Source organism: Somniosus microcephalus, chromosome 19 (assembly GCF_052327205.1).
Source record: "Somniosus microcephalus isolate GS21.2 chromosome 19, FLI_Smic_1.0, whole genome shotgun sequence".
In the NCBI taxonomy this organism is placed as follows: domain Eukaryota; kingdom Metazoa; phylum Chordata; class Chondrichthyes; order Squaliformes; family Somniosidae; genus Somniosus; species Somniosus microcephalus.
The window spans coordinates 80402250-80426120 of NC_141005.1; the positions used below are offsets into that span (position 1 = coordinate 80402250).

At 49.1% G+C, this 23871-nt stretch overlaps 1 protein-coding gene across 5 annotated transcripts in view; it reads right to left on the reverse strand.

Annotated features, from left to right (window-relative positions):
* The window catches only part of LOC147104952 (breakpoint cluster region protein), an 859255-nt gene that overhangs the window by 584985 nt on the left and 250399 nt on the right, over positions 1 to 23871 (reverse strand). For all 5 annotated transcript variants that reach the window (XM_085962106.1, XM_085962101.1, XM_085962100.1 and 2 more), the window contains one exon: positions 13567 to 13751. In XM_085962106.1, the coding sequence (XP_085818232.1) occupies positions 13567 to 13751 (185 nt within the window). The remainder of the gene's footprint in view (positions 1 to 13566; positions 13752 to 23871) is intronic.

Consider the following 23871-nt stretch of genomic DNA (forward strand, 5'->3'; position numbering starts at 1 on the left):
AGAAATTGTGTGGGGATAAGTAATCCTCTGACAACCATTTATGACACTTGAAATTGAACTTCAGAAATAGATTCTTAGGAGATCTTGTTGTATCTTAGCTTATACCAAGGGAACCCAATACAAACATCCACTTCAATTTGAGTATGTTACTTATTTCAGTTTACTAGTCCATTTATATACTGTAGGTGAAACTCTCCTGATGTCTTAGTTTATAAGTACACAGTATGGTGTGGCACTAAGTGTACATACCAGAAGACCCAGCGCTGCAGAACTGGAGGCTGTTGTGGCTGTAAGGAAACATCGCTAACTCTAGACATGAACAAATATAGCATACAAGGGTATGAAATGTTCAGAAAGGACAGAGTTAACAGAAAAGGAGCTGTATAGACACACATGTAAGGGATAGGTGAAAGGTAAAAGAAGTTGTTCCTCTGGGAGACAGAAAGATTCACAATGAACTAATCTGATTAGACATCTCTTATGTAGTAAAATCCAAGCCAATGGTATGTGACAGACAACCAGGTTATCACAACAACTTGCATTTGTGTAGCGCCTTTAACATAGTAAAACGTCCCAAGACAGTTCACATGAGCATTAGCAAACAAAATTTGACACCAAGGCACATAAGGAGAAATTAGGACAGATGAGAGGTAAGTTTTAAGGAGCGTCTTAAAGGAGGAGAGAGAGGCAGAACGGGTTGGGTGGGGGGGGGAATTCCAGCATTTAGGGCCTAGGCAGCTGAAAGCACAGCCGCCAATGGTGGAGCAATTAAACTAGGGGACGCACAAGAGGCCAGAATTGGAGGAGGGCAGAGATCTGGGAGGGTTCTTGGGCTGGATGAGGTTACAGAGATGGGGAGGAGCGAGGTCTTGGAGGGATCTCTGATTAAATACAGCACCACGGTTGCAAACGGTCTGGTTCAGCCTCAAGACAGTTGGAATCGGTAGCAAGGGAACAGAGTTTGTGGCAGGGTCCCATGACAATGGCTTCGGTCTTCCCAATAGTTAGTTGGTGGAAATTTTTGCTCATCCCATACTGAATTTCAAACAAGCAGTCTGACAATTTAGAGACAATGGAGGGGTCGAGAGAGGTGGTAGTAGTGAGGTAGAGTTGGGTGTCGTCAGCGTACATGTGGAACCAGACATTGTGTTTTTGGATGATGTCGCCGAGGGACAGCATGTAAATGAGAAATAGGAGGAGGCCAAGGATACATCCTTGGGGGACTCCAGAGGCAACGGTGCAGGCGCAGGAAGAGAAGCCATTGCAGGTGATTCTCTGGCTACAATGGATAGATAAGAATGGGACCGGGCGCGTGCAGTCCCACCCAGCTGGATGACAAAGGAGGCATTGAAGGAGGATGGTGTAGTCAACCATGTGAAAGGCTGCAGACAGATCGAGAAGGATGAAGAGGGATAGTTTACCATGGTCACAGTCATATATGATGTCATTTGTGCCTTTTCAGTACTGTGGCAGGTGCAGAAACCTGACTGGAGGGCTTCAAGCATGGAGGTCCAAGAAAAATGGGTACGGATTTGGGAAGCGATAGCACGTTCAAGGACTTGGGAAAGGGAATTGGAGATGGGACGGTAGTTTGCATTGACAGTGGGGGCAAGGGTGTTTTTTTTAAAGGAGGTGTGATGACAAGCAGATTTGAAGGGGAACGGGACAGTACCCGAGGACAACCGTTAACAATATCAGCTAACACGGGAATCAGGAAGGGAAGTTGGGTGGTCTGCAGTTTGGTGGGAATAGGGTAGAGGAAGCAGCAGGTGGGTCTCATGGACAAGACGAGCTCGGAGAGGGCATCAGGGGAGATAGGAGAGAAACTAGAGAAAGATGTGAGTTCAAGGCTAGGGCAGGGCGGAACCTTAGAGGAAGTTTGGCCTGGTGGGCTAGGGAAAAGCAGGGAAGCGGCAGCTGAACAGATGGTCTCAATCTTAATGACAAAGAAGTCCACGAGGTCCTCTCGCTGTCGGTGCGAGGGTGAAGGAGGCAGGGAAGAGGAGCTTCAGATGGTTTGTTGTGGAGAAAAGTGTAATGTATATACCTTTATAAGGGGGGAACTATGTTTTACAGCTCATGTATACTGCAGTACCGGCAGTGACCACACCTGTATATAGCCCTGAGTAGTAATCTGTACAGATCAGTTGCAGTGTGAGCCATGTTGAGTAAACACCTGTTGTACCGTTCTCCGCAGTCTGTGTCTTATTATACACGGACGTGTTGAGGCTGCCGCGGAACACGAATGGAGGCCGAACCGATCTGAGGAACACATGGCTTTTTATTACATTCTCTTGAGAGATGGCTGCCCCAGCTCTTCTCTCTGCTAAACCCGAAACCAGAATGAGGGCGACGCCCGCGCTTTTGTGTACACACTGAGGGCGACGCCCGCTCCTTTGTCATGCCTTAAAGGCAGCATGCTTCTTAAAGGCAAGGTGCCCGATTTATTGTCCACGGACGGAAAAGTGGATTGCGCCCGTTTAGGTGGCGATCCGCCACACAGTTCCCCCCAGAATCCGCTTAGGAGGTGTGGACGAGACGGTGCGGCGGTCTGATGGGCCGGCCGGAGCGGCTCTTGTAGGACGCCGGTGGACGTGGAACGGCCGGGCGTGGAGCAGCCGGGTGTACTGGCTTGAGGGCAGGTCGGCTGCGTGGCGGTGGACGAGCTACTGGGACCTGCTCACCGGGCTCCGAGTGTGCTGTCTTGAGTCGGTCAACCGACACTTTTTCAGTCCTGTCGCCCACTTGTAGGGCGAAAAATTTGTCCCCAGCCTGTAGCACTTTGTAGGGCCTGTCGTACGGGGGTTTAAGGGGTCTGCGGTGGGCGTCGTGCCGGATGAAAACGAACCGTGCCTGGTGCAGGCTTAGCGGGACGCGCGAGGTGGATTCGCCGTGCCGGGCAATGGGCACCGGGGCGAACTGTAGCACCGGTGAGGCGAAGTCGTGGCGTTGCTGGTCGGCTGACCAGGGTGTCGTGGCGGTGGGCAGGAACTCGCCGGGTATGCGCAGTGGCTGGCCGTACACGAGCTCTGCTGCCGATGCGTGGAGGTCTTCTTTAACCGCGGAGCGCAAGCCGAGAAGGACCCACGGGAGTCGGTCGGTCCAGGCGCCGTCCTGGAGGCTGGCTCGAAGAGATGCCTTCAAGGATCTGTGGAACTGCTCACACAGTCCGTTGGCTTGGGGGTGGTACGCTGTGGTGCGGTGAATGGTCACCCCGAGATTGCGTGCGATGGCGGTCCAGAGTTCAGAGGTAAATTGCGGACCTCTGTCCGACGTCATGTCGGAGGGGACGCCGAACCGTGCGACCCAGGTGCTGACGAAAGCTCTGGCGATGTCGGCGGTGGTGGTAGAGGTCAGTGGAATTGCCTCGGGTCAGCGTGTGGTGCGGTCGACGATCGTCAGCAAGTGCGTGTGGCCTTGCGACGGCGGCAGGGGCCCAACGATGTCCACGTGGATGTGGTCGAATCTACGTGAAGGGACGGTGAACTCCTCGAGGGGTGCTTTCGTGTGTTGCTGCACTTTGGCCCGTTGGCAGGCTAGGCAGGAGTTGGCCCAAGTACGCACATCCTTGCGAAGGCCGCGCCAGCCAAAGCGGTTGGCTACCAATTTGATGGATGCGCGGGCGCCGGGGTGGGAGAGGTTGTGGAGAATCTCGAATACCCGGCGGCGCCAGGACGCTGGGACGACGGGCCGAGGTTGAGATAGGGATATGTCGCACTTGACCGTGACTGCGGTCGGGCCGCAGGCGACGTCGGCCAGGCATAGCCCTGGTAGGTGCGGAGAGCAGATCAGGGTCCGTGAGCTGGTCTGCTGCGAGTTGAGCGTAGTCGACTGCCAGGTGTGCGGCGTGGATGGCGGGGCGGGAGAGGCAGTCGGCTACCACGTTGTCTCGGCCGGAGACGTGTTGGATGTCCGTGGTGAACTCGGACACTGCCGCGAGCTGGCGCTGCTGCCTGGCGGACCAGGGGTCGGTTGTCTTTGCCATTGCGAATGTCAGGGGTTTGTGGTCGACAAACGCAGTGAAGGGGTGGCCCTCCAGCAAAAACCAAAAATGGCGGACCGCCAGGTACAGCGCGAGGAGCTCGCGGTCGAAGGTGCTGTACTTGACCTCCGGGGGGGCGTAGTTGGCGGCTGAAGAAGGCAAATGGTTGCCAGGCGCCGTCGACCCACTGCTCGTACACGGCGCCGACCGCGTGGTCGGAGGCGTCCGTGGTGAGCGCTACTCTGGCATTGGGCCGTGGGTGCGCGAGCAGGGTGGCGTCGGCGAGCGCTGTCTTGGTGGAGTTGAAGGCGGCTGATACGTCTGCCGTCCATTCGACTGCCATCTTGCCGCTCCTGCCCCGGGGGGCTTCATACAGGGGCCTCATGAGGGACGCCGCTTTGGGGATGAAGTGGTTGTAGAAATTCACCATCCCGAGGAACTCCTGGAGTCCTTTGATGGTGGTGGGGCGGGGAAATTGCTGGACGGCCTGCACCTTGGTGGGCAGGGGAATGGCCCCAGCATGGGTGATGTGGTGGCCGAGGAAGTCGATCTTGTCCAGGCCGAACTGGCACTTGGCTAGGCTAAGGATGAGCCCGTGGTCGCTGAGGTGCCCGAACAGGATGCGAAGGTGTTCGAGGTGTTCCTGCTTGGAGGAACTGGCTACCAGGATGTCGTCCAGGTAGACGAACAGGAACTTCAGGTCCCGAAGGACCGAGTCCATGAGCCGTTGGAATGCCTGGGCCGCTTTTTTGAGGCCGAAGGGCATCCGCAGGAACTCGAAAAGCCTGAAAGGGGTGATTACGGCCGTCTTGGGGACGTCCGCGGGGTGGACGGGGACTTGGTGGTAGCCGCGCACCAGGTCGACTTTGGAAAAGACTGAGCGGCCGGCCAGTCTAGCCGAGAAGTCCTGAATGTGCGGCACGGGGTACCGATCAGGGGTGGTGGCTTCGTTGAGGCGGCGGTAATCCCCGCAGGGGCGCCAACCCCCGCCTGGTTTGGGGGCGATGTGGAGTGGGGAGGCCCAGGGACTGTTGGAGCGGCGGATGATGCCGAGTTGTTCCATAGTGGCAAACTCGGTCCGCGCGATCTCCAGTTTGGCCGGGTCCAGCCTGCGGGCGTGGGCGTACACTGGGGGGCCTGTGGTGGGGATGAAGTGTTCCACCCAGTGTTTGGCGACCTCCGCGGAGAAGGTCAGGTTGGTGAGGGCCGGGAATTCGGCCAGGAGTGCCGAGTAGTCATCCGTGGCCCGGGCGCGGCACTGTGACGCCATGTCGGCGGGCCATGGCGCCCTGGATGGGGGACATGGTGTTCATGTCCACGAGGCGGTGTCGAGGGATGTCTACCAGTAGGCCGTGGGCGCACAGAAAATCTGCGCCGATGAGAGGGGAGAGTACCTTGGCAGTGATGAACTCCCATCGGTAGCGGCGACCAGCGATGTCGAGGGTGACTGTGCGGGTGCCGTACGTCCGGATGCCCGAGCCGTTAGCGGCAGCCAGCGCCTGTCCTCGTTCGCCCTTTTGGATGTCGAGGGCGGAGGCCGGGATGATGCTGTGCTGAGCTCCAGTGTCGCACAGGAACCGGCGGCCTGTTTTGTCATCCGTGACGTACAGCAGGGAGCCCGCGTGGCCCACGGCCATCGCGGGGGCTGGTACGGGGGCGGACATGAAGGAGCAGGGAGGTGTGCACCGTTGTGCCCTGGCGCCGAACCGTGCGTGGTAGTAACAGTAGCCCGGGTTTGTGGGGCGCGAAGGCCCCGTGGCTGGGCCTTGTGGCCGCGTGGTGGCCGGTGGGGGGCGCGCCCAGGCTGTGGCTGCCAGGTCCGGAGCGACTGGAGTGAGCGGACAGCAGCTTGTCGGCCTCGTCGGCCAGGGCTTCTAGGTCAGTGAGGCCGGACGCCACGATCGCTGGGCGGATGCTGGGAGGTAGCTGGCGGATGAACAGCGTGTGGAAAAGGGACCCGGGTGGGCTCTCGTCGGTGAGTGAGAGCATGTGGGAGAGGAGGTCTGACGGTGAGGCATCACCGAGGCCTGGAAGGTCGAGGAGTCGGCAGTTTCGCTGGTATGTCGAGGTCGTAAATTTTTTTAAGGAGCGCGGCCTTAAGATGTGCATACTTGCCCTCCTCTGGCGAGTTCTGCAGCGCTATCCAGACCTTCGTGACTGTGGAGCTACCGAGTGATGCGACGAGGTAGTCATACTTCGTCCCATCTGTGGTGATGTGTCGCAGCCGGAATCGGGACTCAGCTTGGAGGAACCAGGCTTCGGGCTGGTTTTCCCAAAACTCCGGCAGTTTCACGGAAACTGCGTTCGTGTCCGCCATTGCAGTGCTCGAAATACGTTCTGAGCGTCGGGGTCACCAATGTTGAGGCTGCCGCGGAACACGAATGGAGGCCGAACCGATCTGAGGAACACATGGCTTTTTATTACATTCTCGAGAGATGGCTGCCCCAGCTCTTCTCTCTGCTAAACCAGAAACCAGAATGAGGGCGACGCCCGCTCCTTTGTCATGCCTTAAAGGCAGCATGCTTCTTAAAGGCAAGGTGCCCGATTTATTGTCCACCGACGGAAAAGTGGATTGCGCCCGTTTAGGTGGCGATCCGCCACAGACGTAACATTGGCGACGAGGCAGGTTCGAACCTACCTGCAACTCTGCATCACCTCCTGGGGATTCGTTCCTGGAGATCAGTGGATTGGAGGTCAAGGCCAGAGACTCGGGCATCGACCACGGGCAGCCGCCCAGTCATCCAGCAGAGACTCGAAAATTGCGGGGGAGGCTGTCGAGAGCCAGGCTTGGCTTTCCAGTCGAGGTGGTCCAGCGAAACGGGCTGGCAACAGGTAGTGCGCAGACCCTTCCCGGACAGCGGCGGGTTAGAGCCCGACCGAGCAGCACAGCAAAGGGCCGAGCAGCGTCGACAGGGGGGAGAGAGAGAGGGCAGAGCGCACAGGGCGCAGACGGTGTTCAGGGGCCGAGCAGCGTCGGAGAGAGGGAGAGAGAGACGCGCAGAAGCCCGCGAGGCGCCGCCATTGCCACGAGGACCGCCGAGGGGAGGAAGGAAAGCGCGGGAGACGCCATTTTAAGCCATTGGGAGACGCCATTTTAAACCACACCCAAAATGCCAAAGAGTGGCAGTATCACCGCGTTTGACAATGAAGTCGAAGATTGGACTACATATGTCGAACGAATAGAGGTGTACTGCAAGGCAAATGAGGTGTCAGATGACAAGAAAGCGTCGGTATTGTTAAATTTAATGGGTGCAAAGACGTATGGTTTATTACGAAATCTAGTAACCCCAACGAAGCCAATGGAAAAGAGTTTTGAAGACATAGTAACGATACTAAAGGAACATTTAAACCCCACACCGCTGCTGATAGCAGAAAGATTCAAGTTTCACAAACAGAATCAGCATAAGGATGAAAGCAATGCTGATTATTTAACAGAACTGCGCAAACTATCGAAACACTGCCAGTTTGGAGCGGGACTGGCAGATACCTTAAGGGACAAGTTTGTGTGTGGGCTTCAAAGTGAAGGAACCCAGAAACGGCTTTTATCTGAAAAGGACCTTACGCTGGAAAAGGCTTTCAGCATTGCGGTATCATATGAAGCAGCAGCACGGGGCACTGCAGAGATACAACAGAGACCGCAAGAATATGGCACAAACGAAATGTCATATGGAACAGAGAAGTGCTATCGCTGCGGCAGAACAACACACGACCAGAATGATTGCTGGTTCAAAGACAAAGTGTGCAGACAGTGTGGAAAAGTAGGACACATAGCACGAGTCTGCAGGTCGGGAAAGAAAACAAGCAATAAGGAACCTACCAAAGGAAAGTGCAAGAAGGTACATAAGATGACGGAGAATAGTTCAGACGAACAAAAGAGTGATAACGACTCCGAAAGCAGGGAACTGAGTTGTCTGAAACTACATAATGTGATCACAACGGAGGATCACCGAACCATTTGGGTCACTCTCAAGATAGCAGGAGTCCAGGTAAAGATGGAATTGGACACAGGATCAGCCCTAACAGTCATAAACCGACGGGACTATGAGCGGCTATTCTCACACATACCCTTGAGAGACACAAAAATTATTTTGAAGACGTACACGGGGCAAAAAGTCTACCCCAAAGGAAAAATAAGGGTGACCGTTATATATAACGGTAAGGAAACACCAAAACTAGACCTGGATGTATTGCAAGATGGAGGACCACCATTACTGGGACGTGAATGGATCCGGAAAATACAACTGGATTGGCATTCCATACAGGCACTGACTGTGGCTGACAAAAAGGATGACGACGTCACACCTGGGCGACAGTCAAAGATCCTAACTGACGCGAAAGAAGTGTTCCAGCAAGGACTCGGAACACTAAAAGGCATGACAGCGACGATTAAAACTGAAGAAAACGCAAGCCCAAAATTTTTTAAGGCCAGACCGGTACCTTATGCGATCCGCCCAGCCGTCGAAGCAGAGCTGGAGAGTCTGGAACGTTCAGGTGTACTGTCCAAGGTAGACTGGAGCGAGTGGGCTACACCCATCGTCCCTGTGATGAAAAAGTCGTTGAGCAGCACGCCTGGGGAACCAAGGAAGGTTCGCATCTGTGGGGACTTTAAGGTAACAGTGAACCCGGTCCTTCACACCGTACAATATCCACTTCTGCGGATTGAAGATATTTTCGCCTCGCTATCTGGAGGGAAACGCTTCACTAAGATTGATCTGGCCCAGGCGTATCTGCAAATGGAGGTAGAAGAAGCATCAAAAAAATACCTCACAATCAACACCCATAAAGGTCTCTACCAATACAACCGGCTGGTATTCGGGGTAGCATCAGCTCCGGCTATTTGGCAGAGGGCAATGGAACAAGTCCTGCAAGGGATCCCAGGGACCCAGTGTTATTTGGACGACATCCTGGTCACGGGCGAAAATGACAGTGATCACCTTGCCAACCTGGAGCAGGTGCTCACTAGATTGCAGGAATATGGGCTCCGAGCTAACCGCCCCAAATGCGAGTTTTTTAGAAAACAGATCTCGTATTGTGGCCACGTTATCGATAAAGAGGGGTTACATAAGTCCCCAGAGAAGATTGAGGCAGTAGTCAAGGCTCCAGCACCGGAAAATGTGTCACAACTGAGGTCATCAAAATGTCCTCCACCACCACGGAGAAAACTATTGCAGTCCTACGGACCATTTCTGCCAGGAATGGCTTGCCAGAACAGATTTGCTCCGACAACGGACCACAGTTTGTGTTCGAAGAGTTCCGGAGGTTCTTGAAAAAGGAATGGGGTAAGGCATTACACATCCACCCCATATCATGCAGCCACAAATGGATTGGCTGAGAGGTTCGTACAAACCTTTAAGAAGGCAATAAAGGCTATGTACAATGACAACATCCCGCTGCAGCACAAGGTGGACAATTTCCTGTTCGCCTACCGGAATGCGACACATGCAGTCACCAACCAGGCCCCAGCCATGATGTTCTTTAACCAAAGGCTAAGATCTCGCCTGGATTTGCTCAGACCAAACGTACGAAGAGATGTTGAGAGTAAGCAATTCCAACACATCCATGAGAAGCCAACAAGGAGCTTCAATGTAGGGCAACCAGTCTTGGCCCGCGACTACCGAACAGAAAAATGGCAGCCAGGAACGATATGCACACGGCAGGGCCCACTAATGTACACAGTGGACGTTGGGGAGAGCATCGTGAGACGCCATGCTGACCAGATCCTAGAGTCACAGGAACAAGTCAACCCCATGCCTCGCCCATACGTACCTGGTGATGAACCCGACGTACAGGTCGCATCTACCCCAGAAACAGTAGCATCGGAAGCTGATGAACCAACCGACGACAGGGGGCCAGAATCGCCTCCGCACCAAGAGCAAGACACTCGGGAAAGGCGCTATCCAGAAAGGATCAGGAAGCCTCCCCAAAGACTGAATATATAAATAGACTATTTTCAGCTAGTGTTGCATGTTAAAAGTGTTAATTGTAATTAGTTTGATATTTAATTGTTAAATGAGTGTTATGGTACTGTTAATGTAAAAGGGGAGGAATTGTAATGTATATACCTTTAAGGGGGGAACTATCTTTTACAGCTCATGTATACTGCAGTACCGGCAGTGACCACACCTGTATATAGCCCTGAGTAGTAATCTGTACAGATTAGTTGCAGTGTGAGCCACGTTGAGTAAACACTTGTACCGTTCTCCGCAGTCGGTGTCTTATTATACACGGACGTAACAAAAAGAAGCTGAGGATTATCGTTGCATTGCAGGATGATCCTGGAATAGTGAGCAGTTTAGGCAGAGGAGAGAAGGACCTGATAGTATTTTATGTGGTGCAGCCAGATCTGGCGATGAATGGCTAAACCAGTTGTCCACCATAAACGGTCAAGTTTGCGTCCCTTGGACTTAAGGGAGCGGAGATAAGGGCCGAACCAGGGGAATGACCAGGGTGAGAGAAAATAATGGTTTTAATGGGGACTATTTAAAAGGGAAGACAGGCTGCTCTATGTAGCCTGAGGGTGGTGAATCTTTGGAATTCTCTATCCCAGAGGGCTGTGGAGGCTCAGTCATTGGGTATATTCAAAACAGAAGTCGATAGATTTCTGGCTAGTAAGGGCATCAAGGGATATGGCGATAGGGCCGGTGAATGGAGTTGAGGCAGATCATCAGCCATGATCTCACTGAATGACGGAGCAGGCTCGAAGGGCCGAATGGCCTACTCCTGCACCTATTTCTTATGTTCTTATGTAGAGACAGGAAAGGTATGTGTGAACAGGGAAGTTACTCTAATAGGCAACTTCAATCATTCTAATATAAATCGGAAAAATCCAAGTGGTTTCGAGCCAAGGTTGGAATATGCAATGCATGTCTGCTTTATGACCCAGTGCTCAGGCCAGTGTAACTGTGGATCCATTCATCTTACTTTAATTTCATGTAAAATAATCGGAGTGAATTTGAAGATTATCTGTACAAATAATAATCTGCATTCAGAATGGGGAAGATTCTGCCTCACCAACCACCTTGATGACTGAAGAAGTGGCAATCAAAACTGACTGTGAATAGTCTAAGTGAAAACACTGGAATAATTTAAGAAACAATTGAATGCCACAATAGCAAGGGGGGCAGTTTAGGGTTTTTCTGGATAGATGAAAGAAGATGGGCTGAATGGCCTTCCTCCTCTGTAATTGTCTTGTCGTCACCGGTTTACTGAGTTAGTTGAGCAATAGCTGGGTGGTACATTTGGCTTCAATGTCCCCGGACTTACTAAATCTTACTGAGAGGAGCAGAGTAAAGGGAAGAAATTGGAAAAAGAGTAGCTCCCACGGTTATGCAGCCGCTTCCATTATTTTGTGTACGTTAACACTATCCTGTGCGCTTATGTCACTGTGACAACATTGTCAGTTTACACCACATTGTCCGAGTTCATTTAAGCTTGAAACCTACAGCAAAGGTGCGCTGCTTCACACTGGAATGAATACTGAGCTCACATTTAAGTGGTTTACACTACAGCAGATGCTGGATTCAACAGCATTAGTATAAATGAATTAGCTGCAAACAATTAATATATGTATCACTGCTCCTTCCACACAAACAGCTGCAATTTTGTAGCACTTCTTTGAAAGAAACTAAATCTTTTAAATTCCAAAAAATATCTTTAGTTTTGTGGTTCAATTCACAGATTTCTTCCATCTCGGACAGTTCCTATTCATTTCAGGCCTGGAGCCTTTGGGTCCAACATGAGCTACCCATTAGCAATGGGAGGATCTGAGGGTTAATTGAAAGAGAAGAACAGATGGCAGAGACACAGGGGTAGATTTTCCCGAACCTGTCGGGAAGAAGGCGGGACTTCCCCTTTTGGGTTTTTGACCTGCCTACTTCGACGTCCAGCCAATCCGCGCGATTTTCCCTTGATTGACCTTGTTGAGCCCGCCCAGCGGGCTCAGCAGGCCAATTAAGGGCCACCCGGCAACAGGTGACATCACAGACTGCAATTTCATCTGTCAAGAGTTCTTGACAGATGAAATATCAGTGTTTCACAGCTGTTTGAAGCTGTGAAACACTAACACTCTGAGTTCTAACATGAGTCATTCTGCACAGACTCAGTTAGAACTCCTCAAAGCTGAAGGCTGTCACTTTTCACAGATCACAGCCGTTCAGCTTTAAGTTCCGGCTGAGTGATGGGCTCCTGACGGCTACAGGAAGAAAGGCTGTTAAGGAAAGTACAGATAAGTAAAAGTTCTTTACACACTTTAGACACACCAAACACACTTACCTTTGCACTCATGCACCCATCACTCACCTGAGCACCGACATCGCGACCCCTCCAACTCCTTCAACCCGACGGCCCGCCTGCTCTAACCTGGCGTGGTTTGGAGCCGTCGGGAAACCCACACGACACCCCTCAAAATAGGGATTAGGCTAAAAACTGCCTGTTAACAGGCAGTTAATTGGCACTAATCCCTTCCCACCTGGTTTCAGCGGGTCCCAGTGCGGGGCGGGTACCCGCCGCCCTTGAAACTTACGTGGGGCGGGGTTTTGGGCGGGATGGTGTCGGGACCCCTGAATTCGGGATTTCCCCCCCCCCCCCCACGCCTGAAACCCCGCCTGATGGCTCCACGAAAATCTAGCCCATAATCAGAGTACAGCCTGAATCTTGCAGTTGGTATCAGAAAAACACCCTCTTGCACAAACATCATACACCATTTTCCTTTTTTGCAACTGCATACTTTAACAACTGTGGCCACAACTTAATTTATTTCATATTGACATAGTTACATAATCAGCAATAAAATTCAGTTAGTATTAGAATCCATTTAAAATGGATTAAATTTTACATGGAGATCACACTTTACTGCATGAAACCCTGTACACTAAACAACAAACACCAATCTAAGCCAAACGCAACCAGATTGCTTTAAAAATCTACAGAATGGCTTTAAATCATTCTGCATTTAGTGCAACAATATTCACTTCCCTTTGACAGAATAAAGACATCTTCTAGCACACCCAATCTTAAAACAAACTCAACAGGCCCATATTCAGCTTTTCACAGTAGGTATCAAGTCAAATCTATCATGCAGTCAGTAACAGAAAAACAGATTCCATTTCTGTGTGTGTAATTAAAATATAACCAGCAGCATAAAAAACAGATTTATCACTGACTATTGTACAATATTTGCCTCTTTTGATGAGTTAGGAAAAGTAAGAAATTATTGTGTGTACAACCGAATGGAAAATAGCACTCTAAAACCAATTCATTTTCATCTGTCATCATGAATCCAAAATGACTACTCTAGCCACATAGATTTCCTGTTGTATGGTATTTTGCTGTGAACATGCTGCAAATGCAGCTTTACACTGCTTTAACTGGTTACACAACAGTATGCAGTGGCAATGAACATTTAATTATTGATCTCAAGTGTCTTTGATCTATTGTAAAGCAGTGTAGCAGGTAAGCTGTCCTACTCATCAACTTATGTAACAACATATTACTGCAAAGCACAATTAGGATTAGTCTCTTCACATCCTTTTATTCTTCCCTGTGCATCGTATGGGGTCTTACTGTTTCACAGTAGATCAACTCACCGATTTAGTTGATTCCAAGGACCCAGACGATACAGTGTCCCTGCTGCCCCGACTTTTGGAGCTGAGCTGAGGTGACGAGGAAGGTGAGTCATCTATGTAGGGCATGGTATCCTGGTTCCGTCTTTGTTCTTCAACCCGATCTGCATCATAGGAATAGGTTGGCGGTGTGTTGCTGTAGAGTGTATCTAGAGAATTTAAAAGTACAAAACAGGTAAACATTACTGCAGTGGGACATCAGACGACTGATTCACAGGGCATGCTGGGCTCATACCAAACACAGCACAAATGCTGCAGAGCAGTTTGCTCCCCTCAAACCTGCAGTATTCGTGTACTCCAGTTGTACTGTGTTTTTTGGGCATGGAATTTAAAAAGGCAACATCTAAATTATGTGGAGTCATTATCCGTCAGAGCGTTTGCTGAAATGTTTTGAAGACTGGTTTTGTCTGTCTGAACACCCAATAATATTTTTTTCCTTTCAATTGGTATTTTAATGGTAGCATCAGATTTTTGGAGCTCATCAGATTCTGTTAAACACAAAAACGCAGAACACCACTTCTTATGATCATGTGATATAAGTCACCCAAACCCTTTAACAGACTGCTGAGCTACTTTCCTTTAAAACCAAGTGTTCTCCCCCTTACTTGTGAGCATTCCCATTGAAAAGTATCCATTCCGTTAGTACCTCTAATTTTGTCTCCACCATGGTGACCCCCACCATTGTGAGAGATGAAAGGTGACATTTTTGGTTAAATTCCAATGATGTTGATTTGACTTCGTTTACAATGAGCTAGATACACAAAAAGGAAACACTATAAAAACTTAACAATAATTTAAGTTATCTGCCATTATGAATAAGGATGGACCTAGTCATAACAGAGTCCAAAACTAGGGGCCATAAATAATAAATCCAAAAAGGAATTCAGAAGAAACTTCTTTACCCAGAGAGTGGTTAGAATGTAGAATCTACCACATGGAGTGGTTGAGGCAAATAGCATAGGTGCATTTAAGGGGAAGCTAGATAAGCACATGAGGAAGAAAGGTATAGAAGAACATGCTAATAGGGTTAGATGAAGTAAGGTGGGAGGATGTTCCTGTGGAGCACAAACACCGACATAGACCAGTTGGGCCGAATGCCCTGTTTCTGTGTTGTAAATAGTATGTATGTATTTGACTGAACTATATTGAAAAACTAAACTAAGAACAGCATTAATTATTCTGTTTTTAATCAATGATTTTGTATGATTTCAGTTAAAGAAAGAAGTTACAGACACTTTAAACGGGCTCTAGTTTCTCAAATATCATCACAAGCTGTTCAAATAATAGTGAGCAGCAAGTTATTCAGCACCAGGTTCAGTAGCTGTGTTTTCTATCTGTAAAATTCTGCTGTGTTTTTCCAATATTTTCTATTTAATTTCAATTTCCACCATTCATAAAGACTGTTTATTTCTAATATTCTGAACTTGTTCTGAACTGTGTGGTGATTGGATTTTTTTATGTCCTTTTAAATGATAAACAAAGGTGCTGCAGAAGAAGCAGGTCTGCCCAAAGACTCCAGTAAAGTAGCTGATTTTCTGAATTAACAGAACTTTCATATCTCTGGTCTTGATATCAGGACAATGGCACTGACAGCAAATTAATAAGAGACAATGCTCAACCAATAAACAAGATCTTTAGGGCTCGATTTTAACTCAGGTGTGGGGAATTGTCGGGTTCCCCGAATTTGGTGTTTCCCACACGAATCTAAATGGGTCTGTGAGATTGATGCAATTTTCACTCAATTGGCCAATTGATTTGGGAAGCCTTGGCAATTGAGTATTTCCAGTCAGAAAGTCGCAGAATATGACATCATCACTGCTGCTGCTTTTAAGGTCCACAGCAAGCCTTGCTTCCTCTGCAGGCTCCCAAACTTCACCATTGAGATGGCACAGGAACCTGCAGGAGCAACGGCCAGCGGGAGGGCAAGGGCTGCCCCCAAATTTGATGAGGCTTCACTCCAGGCATTGCTGGATGGTGCTAGGGCCCACAGGGAGGTCCTGTTTCCTTCTTCAGGGAGGAAGAGGCCTCCCAGTCAGACCAAGGCTGTGTGGCTACAGGTGGCAGGGGAAGTCAACTCCTTGGGGCTCACATGGTGCACCTGGATGCAGTGCAGGAAAAGATTCCATGACCTTCATCGCACTGGAAAAGTAAGTACTGTATGGAGTTTTCATCACCCTCAATCTGATCCCCATTGCCTTTCCTCACCAGCACTCAGCTTTAGCAATCTCTTCCTGCACATCCCACTAGACACTCACATCCATGCACCCTTACCCATTCCCTCTCTATGCTCACATTCACATAACTATTCCACCATGCAGCCCTCACACTCCCTCTCACTCTGATGCTTTGAACACAACTGACAACACACAGGGAGGGCCCTTGGTCTTGCAACCTCACTCCATCTTTGTCTCCTTCTAAGTATCTATGCTATGCAATCTCTGCACTCACTCCTTCATTCTCACTCAACCTCCACTTGTCTCCCTCATTGCAGGAAAAGAGAGCTCACAACAGGAGAGCGCGAGCCAGGACAGGAGGAGGGCCGTCCTCATTAGCCCAGCTCACCCCCGGGAGGAAGGCGTCTTGGAGATTGTCGGGGCTGACATAGATGCAGAAGTTGGGGAAAGAGAGGCAGGTGCATCCCCGCAAGCTGGTGACAGAATAGTTTTCCATCTCTCTCATTGGCATTGCCTGAGTCGCTGATAATGATTCTGAAGCTACATCATATGGACATATGATCATCTGCAAAATGCAATGTGCATGTAACCTTGGCATCACATCTCTAACCTTTTCCTTGACTCCCCCACAGGACCATCGAGAGCCCCCGTCCCCAGTGTGCAGGAGGAAGAGCCTGAGCAGCCAGACTCCTCAGAGGAATCTGCAACCTCTGAGGGCGCAGCGTCAGCAGAAATAAGCGCACCCAGCACCAGCGCAGACACTCACACCTCGGTGGGACCTTCGGGACATAGAGTAGAGTTGTCACCTGGTGTATCACAGCTCACAAGTGAGCATCAGCAGATTGTGGAGACAGGGACAGCAGTGGAGAGTGCTAGTCGGAGGGCGCAGGACTCTGCCAGCTCGGCTCAGCTGCATGTCAACCCTCTGCCTCTGGGTCCATCCGTAAGATCAGTGGTGATGGAACTCCAGGCACAGATGCAGGAGTCTCTGGCAGGTTTTGTCACCAGGGTCGCTGAGAGTGTGGAGCGAATGGAGGAGTCCATAGCGAGCATGAGCAGAGCCTTTGTGGAGTCATTGGCGCATGAACGCATCAGCACGGAAAGGATGGCTACCTACGTGGAAATGATTGCTGCCCCCATGGTAAGGCTGGCTATGGTAGAGGAGAGGAGGGCTACGGCCATGGAGGAGGTTAGTCGCCAGGGTATGGAAAACATGGTGAGTGTTCAGAATAGAATGACATCTCTTGAGGAGCGATGGGCATCTACTGAACAGAGAAACCAGACCTTCATGGAAGTCCTTCTGAGTAGGACTGCCATTGCAGATACGGGTCCCCATGGCCCCCCTGATGTGCAGCAAGGTGCTCTCAAGCCACTTGCAGGCACTGAGGGGGACCTGACCCATGAGAGGGAGGTTGGTGGCAGACCTCAAAAAGTGGGGGCTCCTCTTCAAGCGCTCACACTTCCATGCCACTGCAGAGCCCTTGGTCAGAGCCCCGCTGGAATCCATACCCAACTGAGATAGACGTCTCAACTCCTGCACAGCCGCAAGAGCAGCAGACTGCTGACGAGCCCTCACAGGCTCGCCACCCCAGAGGACGCCCGCCAAAGGTATCGAGACAGGAGCAGCAGGAAAGTGAGCAAGGGACCTCCACATCTGCTGAAGCCACAGGGGAACCACTACGTAGGAGCACGCGTAAGAGGAAAATAAAGCACAAAGAGTCACAAGGGTAGTCACTTGGGTGAAATGTTGTGTATTCTGTAAAAATGCCATCAGTTGTTTGTTTTGCATGAAAATTCTGATGGCAGCTTCTGCAGTTGTTGCGTGTGTCATTTTGCCAATGGGGCTGGAAGTCCTCTAATGCCAAGAAGGGAAGGAAAAAAAGGCCTCCCATGCTTCTGGTAGATGCCTCAGTTGAGGAAGCGCTGAGTGAGGCTGGCGAGAGGGGTCTCGCAGGAGGTCACACTGGAGAAGTGTGTAAGGCTCCAACCTTCCACAGGTGTGGTTAAGCCTGGCAAAAGTTGCCCCAGGCCTGAAACAACAAAGTCCTGCTACCTGCAAATGATGGCTGATCAAATCTCCTCTTTAAGGTTCCTTTTCTCTCCAGTTTTGAAGAAGGGTCAAACCCGAAACGTCAACTCAAATTTCTCTCCACGGATGTTGCCTGACTTGCTGAGTTTTTCCAGCATTTTCTGTTGTTACTCCTCTTTAATGGTTGGCCTGCAGCTGATATCTCATGCGGATTTCAAGACAGGCAATTTTCCAAATAAAATCAACAACATAATTATCTACAAATACCAAATGCTTTATATTGTACTTTATTTCTCCCAATGCGTTTTTTTCTTACCTCTGTTGGATCATCCCCGTCCCTCACCCACTCTACACCTAAAATACCAGTAAGCCAACAACCTGTCTTTTGATATCTCCCTGTGGTACACTGTGATTATGGTCTTGCTGGTTAGAAATTCATAGGTGCAGTTCTGCAACATATTCCCAGAAGGTGCTACCCGAGCAGACAGCCTAAAAACGTTGCAGTGCATTCCACTGCACAGCTAGAGATGTGAAATCAGCATAAAAATAGAAGTACAGTAACATTGCTACTCTTCACATCTGTGTCACTCTTCGGATTAAAGTGTCACTTTTCCTCTGAAAGTTGCCCCTTCACAGAACAGGCAAATTTGTGTGTTATAAAGCCAGAATATACTTGAACAGTTAGATCAGGCCATAAGCAGCAAGAGCAAAGATGTGATTTAAAAAAGACAACCAAGACTTTAAACATAATTACAACTATGAGCATATCTTTAAAAATGGTAATTTCCTTCCCCATTAGAATCTGTTAGCATCTTAATTTTGATACGAAGGGTCGTATGACCTACTCCGGCTCCTAATTCTTGGCCCAGAAATTCGGGTCTCCACGGGTGAGTACGCACGGGGTACTCACCCGTAGGCCCAATGGAAGTGCCGGTTTCCTGCATGCGCGGGAAACCGGCACTTCTGTTCCCCTGAAAGCAGGGGTTAAGAGGTCGTACGCAGGAGAGGCTGTGCGTGCGCATCGAACTTCGGGTTTTTTTGCAGGTTTTCCCGGGAAGGTAAGTCTCCAGAAGTTAGACATGTAAAAAGCAGTCGTAAGGCCTGCTTTTTACAAGGTAAGTGGTCAATTAATTAAAATTAAAACAATTTTCCACAGTTTATTATTTTTAAATACTTTAAAGCAAGGTAAGTTTATTTTTAGCCCCGTTAGAAAATAAAATAATTTTTTTCAAAAATTTAAATTATTGTTTAAAATTGTTATTTCATTTAATTTATAGTTTTTAAAAAAAGTGATTTTTAAAAATGTATTTGAAGATTTAGTGCTGTTTTGGGGCCGTAGTATTTATAAGTTTTGACAGCTCTTCCTGTCAATCTTATGAATGGAGCATTCCCTGCTCCGATTAGCTCCCCACGGCCCATGTGATCCCAGGGGACGCATCGAACTAACTGCGCCCCTGGGATACGCAAGCACTGCGCGCCGGCAGCTGTACCAGGCCCCGGATCGGAATTCCATGCGGGCCCACAGCTCAACGGCCGGCGTGCTAGGTAAGTGCAGGTCAGGGGCTTGCACCCGCGGGAAGCCCCCGGCCCGAATTTCTGGGCCATTAATATGTTATGTTCTGAAACGTGGATCTGGATCACAAACCACAAAGGGGTAACAAATGTGGCATGAAAAACAACATGTCACACAACAGAAATAGTAACTAAAAAAAAACACACTTTCCTGGGTTGAAATTCACCTGGAATATATATAATGTAATATTTTTTTCTGGATTATAATCATTGCACTCAATACTTTTGCTGTCTTTTCATCAAACTAATGTTCCTGTATTTTGCAAAAATATTGTTTACATGGATTTTCTTTGCCAATTTCTTCCCTTCCTCTCCTGGAAACGGCGACTCGTGCCGTGGTAAGGTTCTATGGATGTCGGACATCCTCTGGTACCTCACCCAACTGGTCATCTTCATGTATGAATCTAGACAGCAACTTATTCAACATGAGTTGTGGTCATGAGAGTTTCCCTCATCCAACATCCACATGCAGCAGGAGTCACTAGATAGCTATCAACAGCGGGAATGCTGACCGATTTTCTCTTCTCTGACCTTGGGCTCTCAGGCCAACTGTTACACTCCTTCTACCATACAGCCGCAATCAGTTAACTCAACACAAATCAGGAATCTTCCAATCTGTACGGCTCAGGCACGCACTGCCTTTACCAACCGAACTGTCAGGGGAAACCTCAAGACACTGCCTTAAAAAAACAAGGAACAAACTAGCTATAGTCTTAACATTAAAGTAAATTACAAAGAAATATATATTTTAACGTAGTAAATGTCCCAAGGCGCTTCACAGGAGCGTTATCAAAAACATTTTTGACACCGAGTCATTTAAGGTGGTGTTGGGGCTGTTGACCAAAGGAGGTAGGTTTTAAGGAGTGTCTTAAAGGAGGAAAAGAGAGGCAGAGGGATTTAGGGAGGGAATTCCAGAGGTTAGGACCTAGGCAGCTGAAGGCACGGCTGCCAATTATGGAGCGATTAAAATCAGGGATGTTCAAGAGGCCAGGATTGGGGGAGCATAGAGATCTTGGGGGATTATAGGGCTGAAGGAGATTACAGAGATAGGGAGGCCATGGAGGGATTTGAAAACAAGGATGAGAATTTTAAAATCCAGGCGTTGTTTAACTGGGAGCCAATGTAGGTCAGTGAGCACAGTGGAGATGGGCGAGCAGGACTTGGTGTGAGTTAGGACATGGGCAGCAGAGTTTTGAATGACCCTAAGTTTATGAAAGGTATAACGTGAGAGGCCGGCCAAGAGTGCATTGGAATAGTCACGTCTAGAGGTAACAAAGGCATTAATGAAGGTTTCCGCAGCAGATAAGCTAAGGCAAGGGCGATGTTATGGAGATGTAAATGGGTAGTCTTAGCGATGGCATGGATGAGGTAGGAAGCTCTCTCTTGATCAAATATAACACCAAGGTTGCGAACAGACTGGGTCAGCCTCAGGCAGTTGCCAGGAAGAGGAATGGAATCGGTGGCAAGGGAACAGAGTTTGTGGCGTGAACCGAAGACAACGGCTTTGTCTTCCCGATATTTAATTGGAGGAAATTTCTGCACTTCCAGTGCTGGATGTCGGATAAGCAGTCTGACATTTAGAGGGGTTGAGAGAGGTAGAGCTGGGTATCATCAGCATACATGTGAAAACCCATGCTATGTCGTTGGATGATGTCACCAAGGGGCAGCATGTAGATGAGAAACAGGAGGGGACCAAGCAATGTTCCCTCTAAGCTGTGCGACTCTCGGCTGCTGCTGTGCAGCCCGGGACCGGCTTTTCTAATGTTAAGTTTCATGTAGGTGCGAAACTGTGAATGGGCTGCACACCCAAAAAAAAAAGAGAGGGAACATTGGGACCAAGGATCGATGCTTGGGGGACACCAGAGGTGACTGTGCAGGAACAGGAAGAGAAGCGATTAGAGGTGATTCTATGGCTACAGCTGGAAAGATAATAATCAATTTGCAAATGGAGCAATGGGTCCTTCTAGATGGATTCGCTAATAATCCATCAACTGAGTTAGCTAAGTTTCAAGAAGCAATTGCAGACTAAACTTCAGTCAACTTTAACAATTCCATTTTATGTAAACTGTTCATTAAAAATGTAATGCACATAAGGTTCAGTGATTTGTCAGTCTGCTACTGACATTGCTACCTGCAAAATCTACACTGAAAACATGCAGCACTAACAAGAAAAAACTTAACAGACAAGTGGGTGCACTGTACCAGACACCAATCCTCACCACCACTGAACGACCGCTGGTACAGTCTATTCCGGCTATTTGCTCAAAAGAAATTACAATTATCCAGTGCTTTGAATTCTGCAATTGAATACTACAGCACAGCAATTTTTTTGCATGATTTCAGTTCAAATTAATGTTAAAACAGGTTGTGTATGTGGTGTATGTAACCTGTTCCACCTTAAGAGAACTTAAGCCTGTTCCACCTTAAGAGATGTACTACTTTTTCTGGCTGCTGTATACGTAATACTGGTGGTGACCACCGGTATATAAGTACTGTGTAGTGATATTGCTGTTAGTATAGCCCTGACCTCCAACTAGTAAAGACCTGTTGAAACGTTATTCTTGTAGTCTGTGTCAGTAATTAATCTTAAATACAACTAGAACACACAGACTTAACAGTGGCGACGAGTCCGATTCTTACCCTGCGGCAGTTTATATCCACGGCGGCTTTGTCCACAGAACGGGCGTCGAAGAGAGGCATCCACCCTCATCACCCTGCTGGAAGACACGTCGCGCGGCAGGCATCGAGAACCCGGAGTGCAGAAGATATCCTGAACTCGAAGCCTCCATCAGCGGCAGTCAGCTATCTTCCTTCTACCTCGGTGGTGGGTAAGCCAGTCAGCGACGCGAGCAGAAAGTCGGCCGCGTTGGCTGTACAGACGGGGAGGGAAGACGGAGGAATAAGGGCGGTGAGATCGATCGCGACTGGAGATAAGGGCCGGGCCGCATTCGGGCCAAAAAGGCGCAGCGTCTGGGGCGACTGAAGGCACGAGAGCCGCGGTGAAGGCGAACGCAGCCGGTGCTAATAACCGGGCTGCAAGAAGGGCTGCGAGGCGCGACATCGGGGAAGCGCGAATGCCCGAGGGAGCCGCGATGAAGCGGAGACAGCGTCGGGGGAGTTACTAACCGCTGGGAAAGTGGAGCAGCAGCGGCACGCCAAACGCCATTGCAGCCAGCGGGTGAAGAAGGCGAGCGCGGGAAAGACTGCCAAGCGTGGGAAACCGCCATTTTGTAGGCGGAGGACGAAGACAAGAGCGGGAAGCCGCCATCTTGGAAAAAGGGAAATCACTAAAAAAATTTAAAAAAAATTGCAACGATGCCTAAACATGGGAACATTAATACCTTTGATAGCGACATCGAAGATTGGGCCACGTATGTAGAACGCATACAAAATTATTGTAAAGCAAATAAAATCCCAGATGATGAGAAAGCACTAACTTTATTAAACTTAATGGGTGCGAAGACATACGGGCAATTGAAACACCTTTTATCACCAGATGAACCGGCGGAGAAGACGTTCGAGGAGATTGTTACTGTCCTGAGAAATCATCTAAACCCCACGCCGCTGATGCTAGCGGAACGATTTAAATTTTACAGCAGAAAGCAGCTGAAAGATGAAAGCAATGCTGAATATTTAATGGAATTGCATAAGCTAGCAAAGTACTGTCAGTTTGGAACGGGGCTAACAGATGCGCTAAGAGATAAATTTGTGTGTGGATTATTAAAAGATACACAAAAGCGACTGCTCGAGGAGAATGAGCTGACGCTTGAGAAAGCGGTCACTATGGCAGCATCACACGAAGCCGCAGCGAGAGGCACGGCAGTAATGCAGCTACGGTCACCGGAACTCAGTACAAATCAATTGGTTTTGAGTACTGTAAAATGTTATCGTTGTGGAAAGACAACGCACGATCAGAACCAGTGTTGGTTTAAAAACCAAGAATGCAGAACGTGTGGCAGGCTTGGCCACATAGCTAAAGTATGCCGGTCAGGAAAGAAGACCAGCAACAAAAAGTCACCGCAAGGAAAATACATAAAGGTACACAAGGTGACAAAGAACAGTTCGAACGAACAGAAGTCAGATTCAGACGCCAGCAGTAATGAACTGGGTAGCTTAAGAGTACACAACGTTGGTAAGGATGCAGATCTCCAGACAATTTGGGTCACTCTTCAGATAGCAGGAGTCCAAGTAAAGATGGAATTGGACACTGGATCGGCATTGACGGTCATGAATAAGAAAGATTACAAAAGGTTATTCCAACATATTCCCCTACGGGATACGGAGATTATATTGAAAACATACACGGGGCAAAGAGTGTACCCCATCGGAAAGATAGAGGTAAAAGTGGTCCACAAGGGCAAAGAAAGCCAAGTAATGGACTTATATGTGCTACCTGAAGGAGGTCCACCACTACTGGGACAGGAGTGGATTAGGAAAATGAATATGGACTGGCACTCCTTAAAGGCACTAACGGTAGATTCCGGGGAAACAGAT